At 36.0% G+C, this 17019-nt stretch overlaps 1 protein-coding gene across 1 annotated transcript in view; it reads left to right on the top strand.

Moving 5' to 3' along the window:
• LOC110295101 (ATP-dependent translocase ABCB1) overlaps positions 1–17019 on the top strand; it is a 171023-nt gene that overhangs the window by 117825 nt on the left and 36179 nt on the right. The window contains exons 9-17 of the mRNA XM_021163577.3: positions 3266–3390; positions 7633–7804; positions 10827–10940; positions 11085–11195; positions 11370–11495; positions 11585–11788; positions 12110–12280; positions 14717–14878; positions 16285–16461. Of these exons, the coding sequence (XP_021019236.2) occupies positions 3266–3390; positions 7633–7804; positions 10827–10940; positions 11085–11195; positions 11370–11495; positions 11585–11788; positions 12110–12280; positions 14717–14878; positions 16285–16461 (1362 nt within the window). The remainder of the gene's footprint in view (positions 1–3265; positions 3391–7632; positions 7805–10826; positions 10941–11084; positions 11196–11369; positions 11496–11584; positions 11789–12109; positions 12281–14716; positions 14879–16284; positions 16462–17019) is intronic.

The following is a 17019-nucleotide window of genomic DNA, read 5'->3' as shown; positions in this document are numbered from 1 at the left end:
TGCTGGGGCAGGGGGTGGGGGTGGGGTTAAGGGGGTTGCATGGACCAGCCCATGTACACACTTTGGTTGGTGGCTCTGGGAGATCTGAGGGGTCCAAGTTAGTTGATACTGTTGTTCCTCCTATGGAATTGACATCCCCTTCAGCTCCTTCAGTCCTTCCCCTAACTTTTCTATAGGGGTCCGCAATCTCAGTCTAATGGGTTGGCTGTATCTACATCTGTCTCAGTCAGCTGCTGGTGGAGCCTCTCAGAGGACAGCCATGCAAGGCAACTGTCTACAAGCACAGCATGGCATTTTGTTGTTGTTATTGTTTGTTTCATTTTGTTCCTCAAGACAGGGTTACTCTGTGTACCCCTGGCTGTCCTGGAACTCTTGTAGACCAGAATGGCTTTGAACTCAGTAGCCCACATGCCTCTGCCTCTAGAGTGCTGGGATTTAAGGAATGTGCCACCAAGCCTGGTCCTATACAACATTCTTAAAATGATGTAAATATGTCAAAATGGATACCAGAAATTAGAGATTTTAGGGGAGAGGAAAGGGAAGGGCTACAGACAGAGGGGGTAGGTCTATAAAAGCAACCTGAAGGCTTTGAATCTTGACTTTGATGACAGGCACGTTAACCTATATAGGTTATAACATTTCCTATAAAGTCACACATCTATAAATTGGTAAATGTGTGTAATATTGTTGGAGTATATAAATGTTAAATTCCTAGTTGTGATATAATTCCTATGCTTTTCAAATGTTACTATTGGAGGACACTGAATAGGGGCATATGTAATGCCAATGTATTGTTTTTGACATGGGTCTCTATAAGTAACTCAAAAGAAATAAATCATTAATGAGAATAATATTTATAAAATAATAAAACAAAAGTCCACATTAAGAAATAAAAGACTGAATTCAAATGTGTTCAAAAAAACCCTACAATAGTTTAAAATATTATTTCTGAATATATTACTTTGAATATAAAATTACCTGTATTAGATAGCTTTTAACTTTCTATTACTTTACATCAGAAATTGGTTGAGGCTGGCTTGTTATATCCATGAGAAATATATCTTTCTTTCTACTCCTCTTCCCTCTCCTCTTTCTCCTCTTTGCATTTTCTTCCTTTTATAGAAAACAGATTTTTTTCTCACACAGTGCATCCTGATTACAGTTTCCCTTCCTCTGCTCCTCCAAGTTCCTCCCTACCTCCCAAATCCTTACTGACTGTCATTATGAAACCATCAGACAATAATCAAATATAATAAGATAAAATCTAACACATTGGAATTGGACAAAACAGACAAACTGAAGGAAAAGAGCTGGAAGAAGGCATAGGAAACTGACCCGCTCATACACACACACAGGAATTCCATAAAAACATTAAACTAGAAGCCTTTAGACATATGCAAGGGCCTGATGCAGACCCACGGCAGCTCTGTGGCTATGGTTCCAGTCCCATGGAGTTCACAGGAACATTGCTCAGTTGATTTAGAGACCTTTGTTCTCCTGGAGTTCTCCATCCCCTTGGGCTCTTACACTCTTTCTGCCTCCCCTTCCATGTGGTTCCCTGAGGGGGGGGATGTTTTCTTTTAATAGACACGATCTTTTATGAGAAAAAAAATTAAAACAGATTTTTTCCATATTCATGTCTGCATACAATCATGGAACGTTTATAGGTTAAATAAGAGACTTACTGAATTCAGAAATATTTTCAATAGATTAATAGATTAAATAGCACATTTTAACTTCTAGGTAATTAAGAGTAGTAGTCCTGTTGTTGGCTGTCTCCATTGTGAGCTCCACAGGGAGTGAAGAGAAATGATGCTGAAACATGCCATGTGAGCCCCTGGATTCTGCATGCCTGCGGACTGAGGGGTGGTGCTGACCAGTCCAACCCAGACCTGGAACTCTGAAAGAGTCACTAGTGTGGGGCAGCCCTAAGAGGATGGCTTTGAGAAGTCTTCAAGGTCTGAATAATCAGTGGGGTTTGTCTCAGGCATCAATGGAAACAGATAATCACTGTTAAAAAAAAAAAGACTGATTCTTTTAATGGCAAGAAGGAGTCAATTCTTCTTACTTAAATAATGAGAGCAAATGACTCTGCTTACACATTGTAAGAGTGTGATGCTGTTAAATCAGAATTCTGTGAAATGGTTGTGCACAATGCTTAATTAGATGGTTGGTCACTTTGTCATTCCTGGTCCAAATGGTAACCTTAGTCTTTCTTCCCATGCCAGTTGATCCAGCTGTCAGTTGGCGTGTTTCAGATATTCACTCCTAGTAGCAGCTAATCCAGGCTGTGTAGCCAAATGGACTCACACTTGAGTCCTCAATATTCCACTTACTACTGAATTACTAAACTCAGGAAGTTTCCATTTCCTTCTATATAAGCTAGGAAAACCGATTTCCCTTTGTAATTGAAAAGAACAAATCAGATCTTATGTGCCTGAGAGGACTAGGACTGTTTCTTAACAAATGCACAGGAATCAAACAGATGATCAAAGAGCATTGTTGAAGCAACAACAAGAAGAACAAAATCATCCCTGGTATGTGAATGCACTGTTTTTATAGGGATCACCACAAGAGGAAATTGTGGCCTCTGCAATATTCTAGCCTCCCACATTAACACTTCTGAACCAGGGGATCATTGAGTGTTGCTGGGAATACCACATGTCTTGGCCATAAAGCCTAATTTTTATAATTCTTATGATTATATTGTGGCATGTGTTTTCTTTTCTGAATATTAACATTTCCCAATACTCCTATTGTTGTTTCGATAAGTATCCATGAAATACTCAGTGTGAAATTTTATAGTTTGCCTAATTTGTTATACATTTTTATTGTCAAAAATTTTTGAAAAAAAAGCAACTTAGAGACATCTTACATAGTGATATATATATATAAAGTAATAGGTATATATAATATATAATTTATATATACACACACATATATACATATATATAGTAATAGGTATATATTATATATTGTATATTATATTATATACAATTATATATATTGTATATAATGTGTATATATATTATATATATATTATTATATTATGTATATATATATTGTATATACAATATATATATTGTATATAACATATAATTTATACACACACACACACATACACACATATATATATAGGTATATCATGACCAAAGACAGCTGAAAGATTTTAATTCTTCAAATGTAGTAATACTCAGCCAGCACATGTGTACTTTAACTGTCATTTTTCATTTTTTTAATAATCTGAATTTGCCTTTTAAAACAGATATTGTCTTCATTTACTGATAAGGAACTCCATGCTTATGCAAAAGCTGGAGCAGTTGCTGAAGAAGTCTTAGCAGCCATCAGAACTGTGATTGCCTTTGGAGGACAAAAGAAGGAACTTGAAAGGTTTGGATTTCTTTTTCAAGTAGAAATGTTTATCAGCCCACATGACATTTAGGATGGCAGTGTTAATTATGATATTTTTCTCATTTCTTAAACAAGCCAATACTTACATATCACAACATGAGTAACATTCTGGAAAATTGCCGTTGCACTTGTATTCTTCTTATATCTGAAAGATCTTCTTTTTTCTTTTGTTTTCTTTTTTTTTTCTTGATTTTAAAGGCAAGAGGTATATTTATCTAAATGATGCAATTAAAATTTTCAAACATTTATTGTAGTAAGTATGCATTATTTTATATTGAGAATATGTTACTTTTAGTAAGGAGTGTAATATACTTTAAATAGTAGAATAATATTGCAAATAACAGTACAGAGGTAATATAACATTTAAGTATAATAGGAAGTCTGCTTTAATGATGGGATGATATTCCACCAGATGCAGCCCACATTCTCATGAAGTATAAATTCATATGTGAGGGGAGAAAGAGTATCGACAACTACAAAGAAGTAAAAGTTTAGTAAAGCATTTGGAGGATGTATGGTTTGGAGGCAAAATATTATAAAAGAGTCAAAGGGGTATACTTCAGAGGAGTGTGAAATCATCGCCTTTAAATGCTCCAAGAAGATCAAACAAGTTCTAAGGTGGGACATTTTAAGTACAGTGGTCACAGGATCCCCCTTGAAGAAGATTTCATCTAGGCTAAGGCCTGAGGTGAGAAAGGTCTTCAAAAGCAAGGATAGGGATAGCATGGGTAGGAAGAGCAGTTTACCAAAGTCCCCGAGGTGGCAGAAAGCTTTAGTGTTTTTTGAGATATATTACAAGGCAGGTGAGCCTGGACCTCATATCAGTGGAGAGAGATTGGGGTCCAGCCAGGATGTGGGGACTGCAGAGAAGAGATGGGACTTTATTCCATGGGTATGGGCGAGCCCTGAAGGTGTGAAACTGAGGAGTGGCCATCCACAGGTTACAGATGTGCATCTCTGTCTGGACCATCTGATGAACAGATGAGAGCATTTACAGGGTGAGATCACAGAGGCCAGTGGGAGGGCTGATGCCAGGAGGAAATTGACAAGATTTAGTAAAATTTATCAATTACATTTTCCAACTTATTTACAGTGATGCGTGTGTGTGTGTGTGTGTGTGCGCGCGCGTGTGTGTCAGATTGTGTTGGGGTGTGCATGTATATACACACACGTACATACACCATAGTCACAGGACCACTTGCAGAGGTTGCTTCTCTCTTTCCACCAATAGAGTTGCATGAATCAAACTCAGGTTGTCAAGTTTGGTGACAACAGAGACATCTGACCAGCCCCTGGTTATTATTAGACCACATTTAACCTTTTAGTTTTCTTTCTAGTTCTTATACTCTTTCAAAATCAGTATTTGTCTGACTTTCTTTTCAAAACGGCTGGCGCATGAGGAATTTAGCTCCCTTGGACTAGAAACTGACCAGAACTGTGAATACATTTAATTCAGTAGGATAGTATTGCTCACAGGTTAGAAAGCATTTTCTGGCTGAATATGGCAGCATGTGCCTATCATCCTAGCATTAGGGAAGTAGAAGTATTATGAACAAGTTTCTTCATAATAAATAATATTTTCTAAGCACTGTTTTGTTAATTATCCACTCCTTTTTTATTTATCATTTCTCTATTAGATCTTCTGATGATTGGATGGTTTTATACATCTGGCTTGACATCAATGACGTGTTCATTTAAAAACTTGTCTTTTAAAACAGTGCTACGTAAATGCAGTATTGTTTATGTTTCTTTTCTCTTCTTCTCCTCCCTTATCTTCCTTTATCTGTATCTGTCTGATATCTATCTGGTATCTGTATGTATCTGGTATCTAAATGGATTTTTTTTCCTTGTTGATTTTTCCTTTGCAAATGTTTCCTCTGGCTGCGTAGGACACCATACTATCAATGAAATGGTTTCAACATTAGCCTGGGTAAGCAAGAACTGAAATAAAGAACTGAAATTCTCTATCATGAATAATGAGTCTTTAAGTTTCTTGATGTTATCACATAAAATATTTGCCTAGTGAATTATTAAATTTAGCTTAGGTCAGCTTCTAACTTGAGACATACACTTAATTAAAACATGTTTCTTAAAAATATTTTTTTTTGCTAAAAGATTATTGCTGTTGTCTTTAGGGTACACATATTTTATAAATATAAAATTCCCTCTGAGTTTAGGCTTTACTAAATGTAATTCTTATGGAAATACGGTGTTGTGTTTTTACAATCTTGTTAACTAGCTAAGAAAACAAAAAATAGTCAACAGGACAAGAAATAATACATACTCTGGACAGGACTTGAACTTTTGATGTGCTAATTAAATGAAGTTTTCAAAGAAAATTGATAGTGTATAGTATTCATATAATTACATATTTAATGGTTCAAAGACCTCAAAATATGAATTTTATGTGGAAATATATTCCTTTAGTTTAAAAATTATAAGATAATATCAGCAAGACAATGAAGACTCATGGATCTTCGGGGAGTTCGAATAAAGAATGTGAAGATTTAAGAGTGGTGGCACATACCCTAAATCCCAGGACTTGGGAGGTACCTAAGAGAATGGTGAGGTCCAGGCTAGCTTTAGAGTAATACCCTTTCTCAAGAACCCAAGCCAACAAAAGATACAAAAACAGAGTGAGGTTCAAAAATGACCCATCTGATTTCCCTAGTATTTTCATTTGTATCTGTATTTGCAAGGTTTTCTCTTTTTCTTTAACTCTGGTGCCCATTAGCTTCATTTCTTGAGCAGAATGGTCTCCTGTAGAGCTCTCAAATGAAAATAAAGCTATGCATACTCTCCTTTAACTTTAATCGGCTACTTTCTGGGAGCCAAAAGGACTTGAATTGTAGTTGGAGAATAAACATTACGTTGTTAGACACAGAGGGGAAAGTATCTGTCAGTAGACACGACATTGTATGGGGTTGTAGTTTGTTTTATTGGCGTTTTATCCTTTTCTTTGTAGTGTGTTAAGGCTGTGGTTCTCAACCTTTGGTCAAGACCAGTTTGGAGGGTGTTTAAGGGCTCTTTCATAGGGGTTGTATGTCATATATTCTGCATATCAGATATGTATATTATTATTTATAATAGCAAGTTTACAGTTATGGAGTAGCAATGAAGTAATTCTATGGTTGGGGTGTCACAACAAAATGAGGAGCTGTTAACGAGTGTTTAGGAAAGTTGAGAACCACTGCTCTCACAGCTCCTAAGGTAACCCCAACGCTTGTGCCATGATTAGCTTAGAGGGCAGTTGATAGGCTTTTTTTTTCTCGGTTTTTGCTGCCATAAGGCTTTAGATGTTATATTCTACCAGACTACACCTCCTTACTCAACAGCAGGCACTCATGGCATGACAAATGTTAGAAGGAATTCATAGGCAATACATACAAAGTATAACTGATGCAGATACTAATAAATAGTGATACTCTAGTCTTAAGCTAAGTATTTTTAATAGGTCAATGCTTTTAAAACAGCTATAGGAGATAATTTCTGTAGTGTATTCATAGCATTTCATAGCTGTAAATATGCCTTTACTTGTGTTATCTTGTAATTGGTCATTTCAACAATCCTAGAAGGAGGGAAGCAAACTGTTTTCCCTCAAGTGTAGAGACTTAAATGACCTTCTTGTGTCCATGATGGTCTAACATACAATCTCTTTTATTAATTAATTTTAAAAGAATACAAGTTTTAAGCCAGGCACATACCTTTAATTCCAGTACTTGAGAAGCTGAGACAGGTGAATCTTTTTGAGTTCAAGGTCAGCCTGGCCTACAGAGTGAAATCCAGGACAGCCAAGACTACACAGAGAAACTGTGACTCAAAAATCAAAAACCAAAAACCAAAACTAAAACCAAAAACAGAAAGAATATATATTTTACAGGAAAAATAATTGTTTTCCATATTGTTCTTTTTTTTTTCTGTGAAGTAATGCATGTTCTAGAATCTAGCTAAATACTGCTCACTGATTTCACTATTGCTAGGCTTACACACAAAAAATATTTAGAAGATTCACACAAGTCAAATACTCTCTCCACACCTTAATATTAATTTCTACGAGCAGAAGATAAAATAGGAAAAACAGCGTAGTGTCAATACATGGAGAAAGTACATGTATCCTACAGGGCTGGGCATGTTCTAACTGATCACTAACAATCATGCTACACTAATACATTTCTATAGGGTTTCTAAATCTACTCAGTTACTTTTCTTTTTTTCCCCCAGGTACAATAACAATTTGGAAGAAGCTAAAAGGCTGGGGATAAAGAAAGCTATCACGGCCAACATCTCTATGGGTGCAGCTTTTCTTCTTATCTATGCATCATATGCTCTGGCATTCTGGTATGGGACTTCCTTGGTCATCTCCCGTGAATACACTATTGGACAAGTGCTCACTGTAAGTTAAACACATATCAGAAAAGAAATGGATCATTAAAAGTTCTAATAAAATTGAGTAATGTTGAAAAAATACTCTTTGAGTAGGTCTTAAATACTAGAAAATGCATTATTCCGTTAAAGAGTTGAAAAAAATGAATGTGTCAACTTTGGTTTTCTTATAGATCTGTTGTACAATTTCTACTGTAGCCTAAATATTAGCAATACCATCATTTCCATCGGGAGTTCCAGATCCCTTATATAGCAATAAAGTATATGGTTTTAAAACTACTGATATAGCCCAAATATTAACATTACCAACTTCTGCAGCATGGATTTTCATTGTTGGGATTATTTCTTTGTATCAAACTTGATACTAAAATTTTCACTCTTATTTTCTAGTTTATTTTTCACAACACAATTGGAAGAATATAAAGTTGAATTTAAATCCCTCAAATTTTATTGAATTCTAAATGCCATCAAGTTGACAATATTAACCCTTACACTTCTACTTGATAACACAAACATATCACTTTTATGCTATTAACCACTTCCTCTCTTGTCTTTATGGGCTTATGGCCATCTCATAATACAAAAGGCATCCAGTCCAATAGTCTCAATACTCTTTTTTAGTTCCAACTGTGTCTGTCCAAAAGTATAAATATAGTAGTATCTTCTGAGACTTGGGCATTATTTTAACTGAGCTCCTATAACATCGATTTTGAGTTACATATTCTATGTATAGTAGCATGGAATAAACATATTCATATTCCAAAGAGACAGCACAAGGAAAGATTACATGAATGAGACCAAACAGAGAAAATAACAAACCCTACATTACTGCATAAGGCATCTGGGACTCCTGATGGAAACATCTTGACTAAAAAAAGACTTTGATAGTCCCACCCTTCTAGATTGGTTCTCTATGATATACATATTCTCTATCTAGAGCTATACATATTCTCTATCTGCCTAACAGTCCTGGCACCTGTAGTATCTTGGAGTCTTCATTGCATGTTAGGAATCACCTGAAAGCTTCACAGGTCTTTCAGGACCTCCTTGCTAGGAATCCAAACTTGTTCTACACTACTTTGTCTTGGTGACTTTCTAAAACCTTGTGATGAGCCTCCACACCCCCTCAACCACAATTGCATCTCTCATGCCTGTAAAGCCATGTAGACGATGCTATCAAGTTCTGTTGTCAGTTCAAAGTATAGTCAGCATCCTTGGACCACAATTGCACTGATCTCTGTACCTTTCAGGCTGGTCCTAGAGAAACACTTCCCTAAGTTAGTTTTGGGCAGGGAACTGTTTAGCGTTTTCTGTTTAGGCTTTCTCCTTTCAAATGTATTGGATCCTTCAGTGGGTGGGTCCTCCAGTGGCCTCTAGATCCTGCCAAGTTGACAATCAGTATTAACTGTCATAAATATTTTCTATGTTTTAGAATTTATGTACACACACAAGACTTTACACATGACATCTTATTTTAAGGTACTGAAATGATTTGCAACCAGGCTAAATAGGCATGTTGTTAGAAGGTCTGTTCTCTTTCCTTTTCTTAGGTTAACCATACAGAAGCAGAGTTAACAACATACCACAATTATTCAAGTTCCTTAAAATAGTTCATTTTCTTAGGATTCAGATTTGTAATGTGAATTTCATTATCACTCTGTTTTTTGTGTTGTGTGAACTATGCTTTATTCAAAACATGTGAGACTGTTTACATAGGGACAGATTTACAGAGATTTGGTTTTGTTTTGTTTTGTTTGGTTGATACTGAACCTTGATAAGACTAACTTGTAATGAGATTTGTGCTGCTCAATTTTGATGTAGTGAAGCTGATTTTATTTTTACTGAAGACTGCCTAGCATTTGTTTGTATCATTGACCTGTAGTCCTAGCCCTAGGAATGAGCAGTTTTGGTCAAGTATTCATGGAGACTAAAGATGATTCACAAACTAGAAGCATTTGGAATAGAGACTGCGTGATTTGATATCAGACGCAATAGGCTGAGATTCCAAATGTACTACATTCTAGTGGTAAGGTATGAGCAATCAACACTCTTCAAGTCTTCTGCCAAATTTGTGACAAGAATCATTTGTCCTAACTGTAAAGACAAATGAGTAACGATACAGACTCACTTAGCAATGCCCCTTCCATGCAAATTAATAAGCACCATGGTTCCTGGATGATTAGAAATAAATGGATGGTGGTTATCAACTTCTAGCAGAAGTATATAAACTCAAGTATTTACTGACAGTATTTTGATCAAAACAATCCCAAAACTTGGGAAATAGTGATTTAACCACACAAAGAATTATCCCTTGGTTGTGTGCTTCGTAACTTACAAAATATTTTCATAACTAATGTCATTTGATACAACTTGAAGAGAAAACAAATAGAATCTTACATATTTTTGCATATGAAATTAAAGATTCTGGGAGAATGTCCTGCAGATATATAGCTGATTGATACCAATGCAGGATTGGAACCTTAGTCTTCTAACTTGCTTGTTAGAGTTGGTTTCCATTGCACAGCCCTTGTGATCTAACTAAAAATTACTAGTCATTGAAGAAATAAAAAAAATGGTCTATTATAATAAAATACTCATAGAGCTTGTATGTCGCAGATTCATTTAACAAGTAAGATTAATTCTGTATTGTAGGCTACATGAAATCACTGAAAGATTTTAAATGTTTGTGCATTTTAGATTTTTTTAGATTTTTCAGTTGAAAGCACTCATTGTTTTTAAGGAATATAGTGTGATGTTTTGATATATCCATACAAGGTGGAATGGTTATGTTAATCCATACAAGGTGGAATGGTTATGTTAATCTAACTAGTCTTAGTTACTTCACTTTACAAGTTGTAGTGATATATTTGAAATTTGAAATTGTGAAATTTCAAGATTTTTTTTAACCTTCTGTATTCTTAGGTTGCCTTGACATTTAAAAATGAAATTAATTGTATTGGAAGAAAGAGGAAATGCAAGAGAGCAGTGGGCAAAGATTAAATAACACAGTGCTTTTTCTTTATCTTGCTCAGGTCTTCTTTTCTGTGTTAATTGGAGCATTTAGTGTTGGACAGGCATCTCCAAATATTGAAGCCTTCGCCAATGCTCGAGGAGCAGCTTATGAAGTCTTCAAAATAATTGATAATGTGAGTCTGACCGCCCATTAATCTATCTAGTAAAGGATTTTCTAGTGAGGTAATTCCATTATCATGTTATGTAGCTTATCACACAGTTGCTGTATAAAGCAGTTATTGTTACTTAGTGATCGCCTATAATTTTCATCTGTACAGAAGCCCAGTATAGACAGCTTCTCAAAGAGTGGGCACAAACCAGACAACATACAAGGAAATCTGGAATTCAAGAATATTCACTTCAGTTACCCATCTCGAAAAGAAGTTCAGGTAAGATGACAATTTTTCTGTTAAATTAAAAGTTCCCAATAGTTTCTAAAAGGTTTTGAGAAAGGATTGTATGTAAAATCAAGCATGCTATTGAATTGAGATGCCCACACATAGAACCTACATCCATCTGTCCTGGGAATTGACTTGATGTTGGCTTCTCACGTGTCTTGGCAGATCTTGAAGGGCCTCAATCTGAAGGTGAAGAGCGGACAGACGGTGGCCCTGGTTGGCAACAGTGGCTGCGGAAAAAGCACAACTGTCCAGCTGATGCAGAGGCTCTACGACCCCCTAGAGGGCGTGGTGAGTGAGCATGCAGTCAGCACCAGTTAATGCTGCCCACCATTCGCGTCTGTGATTCCAAAGTGTGAAAACCACATGCTTTGTTCCAGGTCAGTATCGACGGACAGGACATCAGAACCATCAATGTGAGGTATCTGAGGGAAATCATTGGTGTGGTGAGTCAGGAACCTGTGCTGTTTGCCACCACGATCGCTGAGAACATTCGCTATGGCCGAGAAGATGTCACCATGGATGAGATTGAGAAAGCTGTCAAGGAAGCCAATGCCTATGACTTCATCATGAAACTGCCCCAAGTGAGTTGTGCCTGACCTCTGTCACCCCAGGCTCAGAGAGTAGAGCTCTGATTAATGCGGTTCATGGGAACCCAGGAACCTTCGGTGAGGTAGAACAATTGCCTTAGCTGGGAAATCCATTTACCTTGGATTTTACAGCCTACACCCTATCAAATAGTGGTAGATATATTTATTTATTATTTTTTTAATATTTTTTTATTACGTATTTTCCTCAATTACATTTCCAATGCTATCCCAAAAGTCCCCCATACCCTCCCCGGTAGATATATTTATTTCTTTGCTATATTTTCCTGTTTTGTTGTTTGTTTGTTCTAATTATAGCAATTTGACACCCTGGTTGGTGAGAGAGGGGCGCAGCTGAGTGGGGGACAGAAACAGAGAATCGCCATCGCCCGGGCCCTGGTCCGCAACCCCAAGATCCTTTTGTTGGACGAGGCCACCTCAGCCCTGGATACAGAAAGTGAAGCTGTGGTTCAGGCCGCACTGGATAAGGTCTGTGAACCCTACTTCCTAATATGTAATTTAAAAGTAAAATAACATTCTTCTTAACATTTATTCTTTCTATTCTTGGACTTAGAAAAATTTGATAGCTCGTATTACCTGTTACTAAGGAAAAGCAGCAGTCTTCCACTATCTTTTTTGCATGTTCAATTTCTGTTTCTTCTATTTTTTAAAAAATAAAACGATATTTATCTTATTTGTGTGTATGTGCATGTTTGTATGTGTGTGCAGATATCAGAAGAGGATGTGAGATCTCCTGACTAGAGTCAGTGTCAGTTATGAGCCACCAAGTGTGGGTGCTGGGAACTGAACTTCTCTGCAAGAGCAAAAAGCACTCTTAACTACCAGACCATCTCTCCAGCCATGAGTTGTTGTTGTTATCATTATTATTATTTCTTCTTCATCTTCCTCTTCTTCTTCTGAATTGCAATAAATACATTTTCATCGAGGCATGTAAATATCTTTAATTAAAAATGAAAAATGGAGACTCAAGTGAAAATTACTCTTCATTTTGATCATGAAAATGTAGAGAAACACAACCTCATTAATCTGGTTTTGAGAGTTGATAGTATTGTCAACCAAATAAATAGAAGTCACTCAATACTATAGAATTGAAAAGAGAAATAACCCATTTAACCTGGCTTTGAAAGTTTATAACATTGTCAACAAAAAGAAAATATAGCTAGAAGGTGCTTGATACCACTTAATAGCATGAAACGGAAAAGCCTTTTTCTCAAGGAGAGGGTGCACAGAGTGACTGGAGACCTCCAGGCCCGTGAAATGTGTTTGGGTACCACAGTTGGACCTTCCTGTGATTCTTGTCAGGACGTCCTCATAATTAGGATCAGTATCTAGCTCTATGCTCTTCAGATTATAATAGCCAGCTCTGTGAAGGCCAGGAAGGAGTATGTAGACTTCCTAAGCAAAGGCTCTTTAAAGTTGAGCTGACCCAGGAAATAGCAAAGGTGAGCTCTTGTTTTCTCTGGCTTGTCCCTTCAAATGATGCAGCAGTTTGTATTCCTTTAAGCACCCTGTCAACGAGCTTAATAAAGGGGACACAGGGTATCAAACATTCTGTGAACTTAGAATGGAAGCAAATGGAATTGTGGCCATGTTTTCCCTTATTACTTAGCTTGTCTGTGAGCTCATGCCATCCCTGTGTCTTCTGTTCCACAGTAGAACATAGAGTAAAATTAACAGATAAGTTTACCGGAAATTACAGATAGAACCAATTGTAAATGGTTCTATTTAAGAATACTTTATAGTATAAATTCTAAGTGGAAATATCATGTTTCCTTCACTTTTTTGAAACTTTCCAAAGATTTAATCCATTATTATTTTCTGTTTTCTAGTTACTACTAACTAATTTTTCTAACACATAGGATCTTTCACTTTTGTTTCTCCACTTCTGTTTGTTAACCCTGATATCTACAGCCTGTTCATGTGTATGTGTGTGGTGTGTATGTGTATGCGTATGTGTATGTTTGTGTGTATGTGTGTGTATTTGTGTTCATATGTATGTGTGTGTATATGTGTGAGTATATGTATGTGTGTGTTTGTGTGTATGTGTGTGTATTTGTGTTCATATGTATGTGTGTATATGTATGTGTGTGTGTATGTAGTTTTATTGCTTATTACTGCAGAGCTACAGAGTGGGAGAAATAATAAGCATTAGGCAAGTTATAAAGGTTAAAGAAATCTCAACAGGTTCTAGTTGTCTGCCTTTATTCCATATGAAGTTAAAGATGAGACTGGACATGTGAAAATATTTATAAAACTCTTCAATTTTGTCCATAATTCTTGTAACTAGAAGTCATTTATTGAACATTTGTTGGGCATTTCTTTAAAGTTAGTACTAAGCCCTTTGTTATTTAGTCATCACAGCTATTCTAAGAAGTGGCTACCGTGTCTCTACTTTACATATTAATAAACTCAACCTTACACAGCTTCAAAGACTGAATGAAGTCCTGGATTTCATTCACACTAGTAGAACACTGAAGTCTAAGCTCTGCTCTTTCATGTTTGTGTCTTGATTACCCAGGAGGTTAATCTTGCAATTCTTAGCAGATCTCTAGGTGATGTATGCCAGTACAATGTCTTGTATAGATTTGTTTTATCTGGTTAATGCCTCAGCTCTAGGGTTTTTAATAAATTGGATTATTTCTAGAACTTTAGGCTTACTATAGGGTGTTAAGTAAAATCCTAGAAGCATAAATTTTATTAATACATAAACATGTTTGTTCTTGTATTGATTGCAATAAAACTTTTTTCTATTATTATGAATTCATTATGCCTTTATTAAAGCCAGATAATATCTTCATTGATGGTTTACACAGTATTCAAAGCAGTTTTATTCAGCAAAAATAAATTGACTGAGGTTTTGCTATAATTATCCATGTTTCAAAAGCCAGGTTTCTCTCTCTTCAGGCTAGAGAAGGCCGGACCACCATTGTGATAGCTCATCGCTTGTCTACAGTTCGTAATGCTGACGTCATTGCTGGTTTTGATGGTGGTGTCATTGTGGAGCAAGGAAATCATGATGAGCTCATGAGAGAAAAGGGCATTTACTTCAAACTTGTCATGACACAGGTACAGTGGAACTCTAGCAATGTCCTAATTTATCTTGATGATAAGGTGTAATCTGTAGATAAGTATTACCTGATTGGATAATCTTGAAATGTAGAAGAGTCCTTAGGGGTTTTTTGTTTTTGTTTTTCACGACCCTGCACCTTCAGATCTGATCCCATAGCTTGACTCATGCCATACTGCCCTCTTTCTCTAGGACAGAAAATTAAGAAGCTCTGTACCATGACTTGATGATTCTCAATTTATGGTACATGGTTCCCTCCCATGCTATTTATCACATACACTGTGCTGAACTAAATCATGTGATATGAAACTTCTTTCCACTTCTGAAAGGTTACAAAAATTCAACCCTTTTCTTTGTGTTTTGGATTGGTGCACAACTCATCAGAGAACTGCTGCAGAGGTGCTTTGAAGGCTGTCCTCTGAAGAGGCTCCTCCCCACCATCCCTCTCATGGCTTTTGGATCACAGTGCTAGCTCTCACTGTCTCCTCTCTCATTTTTATTTATAATTAAGCTCCTCTTTATGCTTTAAAGGGAAGCTTCTCTTTAGGGCCAGTGATATTTATTTAACTATCCATGAATTGTATTCATTCTGTCTAAATCTCTCCCTACCACTTCGAGGTGCAATCATAGCCTTGTTAGAACCTCTTGTTCTAATAGTCTTAAAGCATGAAGGGAATTATGATTATGTTTCAGCTTCCTTTCTGGACAGACCACATACTATTTTCATATAACACTATTCAGGACCAGTGCTTTAGATCTCTTCTCTTCTCTTCTCTTCTCTTCTCTTCTCTTCTCTTCTCTTCTCTTCTCTTCTCTTCTCTTCTCTTCCCTTTTCTTTTATTTCTTTCTTTTCCTTCCTTCCTTCCTTCCTTCCTTCCTTCCTTCCTTCCTTCCTTCCTTCCTTCCTTCCTTCCTTCTTTTAAAAGAAAAGAACCAAAGAAGGGTAATTGAGGAAAAATGGAAAAAATTTAAGTGACCTTAAATTTTCTATTATTCATCATAATAGTTAGGAGCTATGCATAATAGTGAACATTGAATGATGAAAATATACAATAAATTCTGAAGGCTTAGTAAAAAAAACCAAATAAAATAATCACATTTCATTAAAAACTTAAAACATTTCAACTGTTTGCTATTCACACAGTGATTCAAAAGCAAAGTTGGTTGCACCACATACTCCTCAGAAAGAGATTTCTAGAGAAGATAAACAGAAGGGGTATTGATTTATTTTAGCGTTTCACAAAGAATGCTTAATATTTTTTTCCTCCCAACACATGACACAAGATGGAATAGTTTTAATTTCACCCCCTTTTTTGATTTAAGTAATTCAATATTTTTCTTTTATTTTCAATGATTAATTTCCATTATTTGATCTTAAACTATTTTTATTTCTTATTTATTTTAGACAGCAGGAAATGAAATTGAATTAGGAAATGAAGCTTGTAAATCTAAGGATGAAATTGATAATTTAGACATGTCTTCAAAAGATTCAGGATCCAGTCTAATAAGAAGAAGATCAACTCGCAAAAGCATCTGTGGACCACATGACCAAGACAGGAAGCTTAGTACCAAAGAGGCCCTGGTATGGACAAAGATGTGATACTATATTCTCCATCCTCCTGTGAGCCTCTCCTACCTGAGTGTGGCTAGGCTGAAGAAGAAGTGGGAACTATGGTGTATTTTCTATAATCCTTTTTTTCCTGTTCTCCAGAGTGTTCCAGAAACCAAAATGACAATGTTCTATAGTCAGTTTAGGTTTAAGAATAAGAATTAATACAAAGATATGTAGAAATAGAACTTAGAATATGAAGATGCTATAGTAGGTCTTTAAATGTTAATATTTCTACTCTGATTATCCTTATTGGTCAATATTCTTGTCATCTGTTGAAGAATTAACATGGCAAAAATTAATGGTAAGAATTAAATATTTGTGGAATTATCAGATTTATTTAAAAAAACTAAAGAGGTATTATCAATGTATCATTATCATATTTGAATCCAGCAATCTATCAACTAATAAGAAATAAAAATAGGACAAATATTTAATTTAAAAATTTGTACCCCTCTTCTAAGCCCACCACTTGGATGGTGCAAGCAGATATATTAGATGTTCAAGACACAATTTGTTTGAAGCCAGCCT

Source organism: Mus caroli, unplaced genomic scaffold, assembly GCF_978045245.1.
Source record: "Mus caroli unplaced genomic scaffold, Mus_caroli_1 scaffold_4, whole genome shotgun sequence".
NCBI lineage: Eukaryota > Metazoa > Chordata > Mammalia > Rodentia > Muridae > Mus > Mus caroli.
The sequence above is the reverse complement of the archived record's forward strand: the minus strand, read 5'-3'. Positions and strand labels throughout refer to the sequence as shown.